The 9,620-nt window shown below is 44.7% G+C and overlaps 2 protein-coding genes across 2 annotated transcripts in view; both read right to left on the bottom strand.

Annotated features, from left to right (window-relative positions):
- Window positions 1-2,508, bottom strand: part of EAH_00046590 (hypothetical protein, conserved) — a gene marked incomplete at both ends in the record, with an annotated part of 2,851 nt that extends 343 nt beyond the window's left edge. Inside the window, 4 exons of the mRNA XM_013394665.1 lie at window positions 144-310; window positions 796-994; window positions 2,081-2,257; window positions 2,407-2,508. Coding sequence (XP_013250119.1) covers window positions 144-310; window positions 796-994; window positions 2,081-2,257; window positions 2,407-2,508 — 645 coding nt within the window. The remainder of the gene's footprint in view (window positions 1-143; window positions 311-795; window positions 995-2,080; window positions 2,258-2,406) is intronic.
- Window positions 2,509-6,480: 3,972 nt separating this feature from the next.
- EAH_00046600 (kinesin motor domain-containing protein, putative) lies at window positions 6,481-9,297 on the bottom strand (the record flags this gene model as incomplete). The annotated part of the gene is made up of 1 exon (XM_013394666.1): window positions 6,481-9,297. One exon carries the CDS (start codon window positions 9,295-9,297, stop codon window positions 6,481-6,483), a length of 2,817 nt encoding a protein of 938 aa, XP_013250120.1.
- Window positions 9,298-9,620: the final 323 nt, after the last annotated feature.

The raw sequence follows: 9,620 nt of genomic DNA on the forward strand, positions 1-9,620 counted from the left end.
ATATATATATATATATATATATATATACATGTATGTATGTATATATATATATATATTTAATTATTTGTTTATTTATAACCCATTTACCTGGCGCTCTGTTAATTATGTATTTACTTACTTGTTTATTTGTTGGCTATTCTTACCTCAACTTCCCTGACGTCATTTTGTACGTTTGCAGTTTTTGCCTCCTGTGCCTCCATAGCTTGTTTAATGCTCTGTTCTGCTTTATACCGCAGTTCTAATCCCTGCATGCAGTTGTTGAGCTGAGCTCGCAGCTGTCGCTTCCCTCGCACTATCTCATCGGTTTCCCCTGAATACGCATCCTAGAAAGCACATGGATGAGCGAGTTTTAGGTGTAGGGTTTATGCGTTAGAGACACTGCGGTCCTCCCTAAATGCAGGAGTTTGCGCTTGTAGCTTGGGTTTTAGGGATTGTGGTGTGTGTGTGGGATTGTGGTGTAGGGATTAGGAGTTTGTTCCACACTGGCACACAAGGAGCAAGCAACAACACACTTAGCAAACGCAGTTGAGGGTATGGCCAGTCGTAAAGCGCGAGCCCGTGAGGTCTGAGGTTTAAGAAGTTTGGGCAAGGAAGTTTTCTGTTTAATGATAGTATTCACACTGTCACGGTTTACGGGTCGAAGTTCACATGGAAGATTCATTATTTAAGGGCCTAGAGGGTGCGTGTAAAGGGCTTCTGTTTCCGAGTTCTACAGGAGGCACTGATCCGTAAACCGTGCACCCTAGACCATAATCCCCATATTCTGAACACTAATCCCACAACCCTAGAGCCCACGCTGCGCCTCTTGAATGGATGTCCTGCACGCTTGTAGGTCGGCTTGTTGAGCTTTGATTTGTGCATTTATGAATTCTTTTTCTTCGTTCATTTCGCGCAGTTGGTTATGGAGCCGGTCTAAGAAGAAGTCCTGTCGCATCTTGATTATTTCACTTTGCCGCAAGTCTTCGGCATCTTTGTACAGCTCTCGCCGCTTCAGCTGAAAATAACAAAACAAGCAAGCAGTATGTGCTCAAGAGCATTTCAAGGTATTTGCTGCTACTGGCTTTTTCTATCGTTAGTCTTGCCGGTGCTTCTGTTGTTGCTGGTGTTGCTGCTGCTGTTTCTGTGCCCTTGTTGCCGGAATTATAGTTGTTTTGTTGTTGGGGTCGTTTTTTGCGGATGTCGTAGTTGTGGTTGGTGGTGTTACTGTTTGTTTCTGCTGCGACTGCCGCTGCTGTTATTGTTGCTGCTATGGTGGCTGCTGTTGTTGCTATTGGTGCTGCTGCTGTTGGCTTTTCCCCTATTTGCGTCTCTTTATATTGTATTCCGTTGAATGGGTTTTGATTATTGCACCGATGTTGCCTCCTGTACGATTGCAACTCCAGCATCTATCTGTTTGTTGCTGTGCATTATTGACTGTTGCGTATTGATGCTGTCTGCTGCTCTCAATTGAAATTTTTTGTTCACTTTGTTGCTTAGATTTCTTAGCCTTCGTCGAGTTAGATCTTTAGGGTTTGCTTTGTGCTTTTTATGTCATTGTTTACTCGCTGTTGTTGTTGCTGTTGTTCGCTGGTGTTGCTATCCTCTGGATCTCGCGTTATTCCACATTGAAGTCGCTGTAGTTTGTGACTGATAGAAGCTGCTACTAATTGAGGCTGCTGTTGCTGCTGCGAGTTGCTACTGTCAGCTTTGTGTCTAAGGTTCAGGGGGATGACGTCTAGTGCGCGTCGTTGCATGCATGCACTTTGCTTCCACCCGTTAAGGCCACTCTCGACATTTCCCCCCTTTACTTCTGCATTTCGTTTGCTTCCGTCAACTGGAACGATATGCATTGTACATGTGGAGCATGCATATGCCGTACACATAAACACGTATGCATCATATGCATATATATATATATATATATATATATATATATATATATATATATATACGGTACGCATCATATGAAACATATCATATTTGAATATGTTAATATAACTATGATGGTTGAATCGCGGCCATCGTTTGAACATCTGGCTGCACGTTTTTCTTCTTCTTTCTCGTCGTGCGCTTCCTTCAATGTTATTTGGGGTGTAGGTACCTTGATAGCATTTTCTATATTGGCGGTATGCTCCTGGGCCTTCTGCAGCGCAAATTTGAGGTCGTTATAATCTTCTTGTGCTTTAAAAAGAGCACTTTTCCTTGCTAATACTTCTGCTTCTTCTTCGCGAAGTTGTTCAATTGTCTTTTTCAGCACTTCTTCACTTTCCCTCCGCCGCTGGATGCACAAGATGAAAATTAAATACCTACAGCCTTCTTGGGGAGAATGACTTTTGCCAATCTTTTTTCTGTTTATTCTTCTTGCGCTTACACCTATGTAGTTGTTGTCCTTGCCTGACTTCGCCTTATTCTATTTGTGCTTGTGACTATCTGCGTAATCATCGCGTTCTTGTGTAAGTCAATGCAGTGCTTATCTTCTATCTGCACTCGATGGAATCGAGTGCAGATAGAAGTTATAACTACTTTCATGACTATATCCACACTCGCACTCAAACAATCCGAGTTACACCGCGAAACAGGAAACAGATCAAAGTAGGAAATGAAAGGAAACAGCGAAATGCGATGAGGCCACCAGGCGAACACCGGCAAATATTGATCCACAAGGAGAACCTGGCAGTCGCCAGATCAGTAGAGAGGATTGTAGTTTGTTCATTTGAACATGTTTTACTTTTTTTGTCTCTTCTTCTTCAGTTGTCAGCTTTGTGATTTGCGTTTTGAAGCTTCTAACTCGTTGTTGCTCGTTGTAGAGGTTCTGTCCGACCTCCTCGTGTTCTTTGTCTACCTTTTTTGTTTCTGCATTTAAATCAAATAACTGTTCGTCTAAACTTTGAAGGCGTTTCCTCAAATGCTCTTTCAAAGCCGCCTGCGCCTCCCGTAGCAACGGGTGGTGGGGGGGGAGGCCTTGAGCTTCGGGTGAGGCAGGACCTAAAGGTATTCAAAATAATCATTTGTTGATCCGTTGCTTGATTTATGTTCTTAGTAGTATACTAATGCTGTTTTCAACCTAAAACCTAGTTTTTTGTCTTGACAGTATATTAAGCATGATCATCTATTGTCGTTGATTCTTTGCCTGCTTTGCCATCTGGTGAGTTGTACAATGTGAGGGTCTCTTAAACCTAAGACCAGGTGTTGTTGTTCAGCATTCGCCTGTTCTGATGGTTAAATAGAACAATGTGAGGGCCTTTGAAACGCACGATCAGCTACGGGTCAGCAATTCACTTTGCCTGCAAACTGTACTTAAAGTTGCCCCCGTATTGCATGCTGTTGTTAAATAAAACATGTCGTATTATACACTTATACTAATAAAAAACTGAAAAACAAAACTGTTATCGTATTTTACGGGTACATATTTGGATAGGCATCCTAGTCTAATTGCGAAGGAGGAAATGCAAGTGCATCTCGTAGAAAGCAGAACGATGTTTTGGAGAACCCTTCTTCCCCTTAATACGGAGTGCATTTAGCCACAATAATAATAATGCTCTGATCTATTCGATTAGTAAAAATCTGCATTATCCAGGTAAAGAGCAATTAGGAGCAACAACCAAACAAACAAGCGGGGTAATTATGAGCATGTAGTAGATACAAGCATATAACGCATTCCCTATATGCAGTTGAGCTAGTCAACCTTCATTGTTACGAAAATTTTACAGTACGGTAATTGCTAATTATAACAAAATAGGCATACTGAGCAATGGGTGCTAAAAAAACTGTACGTTCTCGGTAAACAAGCAAATGAGAGCATTTAGAAAGCATCATTTAAACTGCTACCCGTAAGTAGGGCGAGTTCATTGGAGATAAATTCTTCTTCTTTTTCCATTTTCTTTTGACCCGTCTTCTCTCTATTCAAGTTTGTGTTCTGTTCCTGAATAGCAGAAAAAACGAACTGCACAATTTTCTCGTTAGGCGCGTGAGTTGCTTTTACCTGTGTGCGGTGCCCATCGTTCAATCATGTATGACTGCAAGCGGAAATACAAAGTACCAAATGAAGTGGCCAGATTGTTCTAAATACCGGTGCTTCATTAACCCCTTATTCCCAATGTTTTAAACAAAACTTGACTGATGCTGCCTCCGCAAGACTACGAACTGACAATTAGGGTTCCTATGTGTGCTGCTGTTTTTTTATACTTGAAATTCATTCTGTGTGCGTTAATGTCTTCATTGTTTAGAGTTTAGGGTTTATGCTTAGGAAGAGCCCTTCCTACATGACTAGGCAAAGACTGAAGGCAGTGCTGTTAACCTGCGTTGTTTTCGTGTTGATGCGTGAAACTCATGTACGCACCGGAGTTACATTCAAAGGGACATAAATGATACAAACGCACTGAAAAGGGCCCGAAATTCGTATGCGTTTTGTAAGAATATACACGTACGAATGTATTATATATATATCACACATTCGAATATATATATATATATATATATATATATATATATATATATATATACAGGAATGCGTGCCCAGTACGTGATAATTTGTGAACTTCTTGTGCAGGAAAATCTCTGAAGTTGCATGGAATCAGAAACAGGAGAAACACAGCTTATGCAGAGGGAGTCTCCACCAACAAAAGTGACCCTGAACGGGAGTTTAAGCGATCTTCGTTCGGTCCAACTCCATACTGCATGTGTAGATACGGCATAAACTCATTAATTTACCGTGTACCTTTAAGTGTTAAGAGATATGATCTGCTTTGAGGTGTGCAGAGATGCATATTAGAGGACGCCTTGTGCAGCCTAAGGAAAAGGAAGCTCCTCGTGTAATAAGAGTTATTCAGACGATACTTTGCCGCGTCCTGCTTCCGATCTAAGCTGCGCGCGTCTTTACAGGGGTGAGTTATGGAGTTAGGGTTTAGGGTTTAGGGTTTGGGTTTTAGGTCTAGGGTATGGGGTTTACAGGCGCAGCGATGGCTCGGCAGAGTCGGTATTTATACTCGGCCTATTAGCTGGAATTAAACAAAGATCCAGACAGTCTATACCAGCGTAAAACATTGCATTGCTCTAACAGCCTTAAGAAACACTTCTTAAGGCTGTTAGAGCAGTGAGTAGTTATAAAAATGCATACAGAGCTGGCCGGTTCTGCATGCAGCCCCAAAACAAGCACGTGACTGTTAGAATTCCACACTAGCCTTCATCGTCTTCCGTCTACTTATATTAAGACATTAGATTTACATTTTTATATTAGGCAAAAATGGCCTTGTTGAAATATATAGAAGCAGCTGCGAAAAGATTATGCCAACACTCCACCCAAAACCCCCACAGCCAATGCCACTCCTAATGCGGCCAGTGGACAGATCGAACGAAAAATGAAATAAGTAAATGAATACATATACGCATACACTAATTAACTAGATAAGTAATTATTAAGTTATGCCGTATTTACCAATCCGACTCCATGCCTGTTTTCTAGAGGCTGTATTTGCAGTGGTTTGATGGTCATTTTCTGTTGTATATCGTGAAAACGAGAAGAGCAGGCAGCCACAAGGCGAACGCATGCTCCCATAGGCTTTACAGTTTAGTATTTATGTTTTGGAGCTTAGGGGTCTAGCGCGTGTGTTGTACGGTGCATGTTTTGGGCTCTATGGCGGTATCAAGTAAACATTTAAATCCTAGAACTGCTATTGGGAGAAGTCAAATATGCAGTTGCAGTGGCAGGAGGTAGAAAGTGCAATTCGCCTCTTTTCTTTCGTGCCTTGTGAATGCATAGAGAAACCCAATGAAGTGGTTTCTTTCTTCAGTATTTTTTAGTGTAGTGAGAAATAGTTTAAGAATATTTCCCCCTCAAATCCAACAAGAAACAAAGACCTCTTGAAGCAGCCTGCTGCCACGAACTGATGCATACTAATCGTCGAGGACTAAGAAACATACAAGGGCTAAACTTCCAAATTTAAAGTTAACAAACTTGAAAGAACCATATATAACTATGTTTCGGCTACTCTGTGCATTCAGGGAGCAAACAACAAACAAGTAACGCTGTAGCTCTCCTGCCACCTCCACTGCATCTTTTGATTGCTTTTAAAGGAGGGCATTGCATCGAATAATCTTAAACGAACAGTGGAAAGAAGTTATCGACGAACGACTCTTTCGTACACTTCGCTCTTATTCAGTAGCGGGTTGCGACGGAATTTACATAACGACCGCGAATTGTTCATATCAACATACATATATATATGTATGTATATACATATATGCATATTCATATCTCTGTTCATATGATGCGCATAATCTATTAAATATTACGCATATTAATTGTGCCTGCACCACTAGCCTACCATACTGACACCTGCGTAGCAGAGTTACGATGCCTCTAATGCTCGGCATCTGGTGCAACTATAGTCAAGCTGCTGTTTGCTTTGTGTTGATCTCCTGCGTAGAAACGCGTACACGGGCTAAAATCCAAACGCTTGTAAGCTTCTGGATCTGTCCCTCTGCCTTCTTTCTTTTGTTGGATTAACACAATTGTTTTTCTTCTTTGCCTTTGTTCTCCCCAGTCACCGGGGCCCCAGTCCCCGCAGCAACTGCCTCATAAAACGCTTTGATGTCTGCATCTGCTGAGGGGTCTCCGGTGTACACCTCGTTAGGCGGATTGCCGCCTACGGGACGACTGTCTAGTGGATAATTGCTCTGAGCAGAGAGAAGGGAAGGATCATCTGCGCGATTAGAAGCGAAGCAATGCGTGCCCATATCTACGGGCCCTAAAGCCCATGCTTTGATGCTTGCTGTAGCAGCGGGCTGCAGCTCAGACACCCCCTGAAAGGACGGAGTTGATGATGCTGCTGTTGGTGGTGCTACTGCCGAAGTCAGCTGCTGGTCTGTGTTCTCTGGACCCGGAGGAAAAGCAATGCGAGGGCTAGGCCAAGGGGTGGTGATGGAGCAGGTCTTTTTCTGTGTTGGGTTTACTGCAAGTTTGCTTTCGACTTTCTGAGGATACGCATTAGGCCATATACTCTCGTGAAGCGAATCTAAAGAAACAGGGAGCCCAGAAATAGTACTATTACCTCGCGGGGAGTTGGGGAGTACAGGGAGTTCATTTTCTTCTCTGTTGGCAATTGTATTGAACCACCCTTCGAAGTCCTGTTGCAGTTTCTTTCGATTCCTTTCGACAGTTAAATAAAGGCGTTTGAGTTCTCTTTTAGCAGCACTTAGTTCGTTGATATTTTTTATGTATTCGTCACGCCAAACAGCGACCTGTTGCAGAACTTGGGTCTCTTCTGGAGTTTCCTCTTCGTCCAAGATGATTTCTCCCCTATTGCCGCTCTGCTGTAGGCATTTTCGTATTCGGATTTTCTCTAGACTGCTTCTCGCCTCGGCAATCTTCTCCTTTGCCTTCAACGCTTCCTCCCTACATTTGTTTGCCTCTTCGTACAGCTCCTGCATGCGTCTCGAATCTGCTTCAAGGAATTCTGTTTTCCTCGCGCTGCGTCTGAGCATCTCAAACGCGCGGCCCCTGTCTTTCAGCAACGCGGTGGCCTCGGTCCCAGCTAGCCAGGGCTTCCCTTCCTCTTCTTCTTTACCCCCTTCCCTTTCTCTAAACCCAGAACCTGCTCGCACTGCTGCTTCAACTGCAGCACGTGTAAGCGCTCCTAAGGGATCATAGATCCCGTTGCTGCTGCTGTTGGTGCATGCAGGGTCTGAGCTTTGATGTATGATTCCCAGTAAGGTTGCGATTTCAGCATCTCTTTGTTCTACATGCAGTTGGAGCCGCTGCAGCGCCTCCTTGCAGTCGCGGCGCCTGCAGCGACCATCAGCATTTGCATCTGTCATTTCTGTTTTTAACTCTTTGTACTTGTCTCTCATGAGACGAAAACAAACATCAGCAGAACGCAGATCGCGTGCCGCCGTTACAGGGAGTTGAAGGTCTGCCCCCTCTGCCATGAGAAATCGTTCAACTGCGTCTCTGCAGATAGCATTTGCTTCCTCTGTGAGTTCTGCATCATCTCCCGTAGCTGCTGCTGCTGCGGCTGCAAGCTGCAGCTGTCCCCTGAGTTTTTCGTTTTCTTTTTGTAGCCTTTGAATAATGGCTGATGCTTCTTCTTCTTCGTTGATTTCTGCTGCATTTCTTACCTGCGCGACGGCCTGTGCGAATCTGCAGGTGTTGATGGTTTCGTTGATTGCGTAGAGTTCGAGCGCAACGGTTGCAATCATTCTGGTCTTACAATTTCCCCCTAATGAGTCTTTAAGCACTGAGGTCATGAGGGAGTTTCTGTACGGCACGTGGGTGGCCTGTCCTGCTGCTTTCTGCTGCAGCGCGACGATCACTTGCTCGAGGTAATGCAGAGTTAAGTTGATGCTACATGCCTCCTGAAAGATGCAATCCCCTGGTCTTGTGCCGGATTGCTTGACACGTTCAGAACCTGCTAGGTCTACGAGGTGCAGCTTCGCTTTCTTTGTGCTGCTGCTGCCTCTCTCTTTGCTGGCTATCCAGACAGTGAAGATGCAGTGGGAACGCGTTGAACAATCGTTTAGAGGGGTCTCGGCGACGATGCGATTCGCGTCCCCGATAAACAATAAATTTAACGCCTCCTCCTCTGTTCTTACAGGGTTTACTGACAAGCCGCGCAAACACACATTGCCCTGCTCGTCCGCTACTGCATACACCCGCTTCAAGTCCTCGAGGTTCCGGCTGCTGCTGCTGCTGTTGCTGTTGGGCTTTTCTGCTTTCATGAGGAGGTCGTATCCTTTGTCTTGGTATATCTCAAGGTATGAAACAGCGAGAGAGAATTCTTGAGAGGTGCAACCAGCAACAAAATCAAAGACGCGTGCTAGGGCTCTAGGTATGATGCCTCTGAGTTCAAATGCTTCTGCTCCTCCTGTGATGGTGTACGTTTTCCCTGTTCCCGTTTGCCCGTATGCGAAAATAGTGCCATTAATGCCTCTAAGCGCGTCGTTGACTACAGGCAGAGCCACATCGCTAAACACTTCCTCCTGCGTCGCGTGCTCGTCGTATATTCCGTCAAACTGGAATCTGTACTCATTCCGCGTGTTATTCAAAGTGATGCTACTACTGCTACTGAAAGCAGAGTCGCCCCTAGGGGGAGTTGTTATCAACGTCCGCTTGTCGGGACCCCCGATGCGGTGCCAGTAACAACGGCCTTCCATGGGACGCATCCGTAGGTACACCTGAATTTTGCTGCTGCCGACATCTTCAGGCTCAAGGTCCTGCTGTTGCTGTTCATGCTGCAGCTGCTGCTGTTGCTGCTGCTGCGGCTCTGCAAGGCTGGTGCTGCTGCAGCTCAGGGACTCGGCTTCGCCGCTCGTGCCGCTCATTGTGGTTGGGTATTAAAGCGCTCAGGACGAAAGGAGGTTCTCTTCGGGGTGTAAATAAAACGAATCATTGAAACAAATCAAATCGGGGGGAATCAAAGGGTGCACAACCCTGAGGAGAGACTGCAACTGCCACTGCAGCTCGCAAAACAAATAAGGGAATAATCAAGTTAATAAACGAATACGCAATTATTAAAAACAAAAAGTCAGCGACACCCGCTGGCTGCTGCTGCCCCTTCCTTAGCCTTTAAGGAGGGGAACTGACGGCTTCGGGCCTAGAGGTGAAGGAGCAAGGCGCACAGGCTCTTGTGGTGCGACGGGCTTCT

This window comes from Eimeria acervulina, genomic scaffold (genome assembly GCF_000499425.1).
Source record: "Eimeria acervulina Houghton genomic scaffold, Eah_scaff694, whole genome shotgun sequence".
NCBI lineage: Eukaryota > Apicomplexa > Conoidasida > Eucoccidiorida > Eimeriidae > Eimeria > Eimeria acervulina.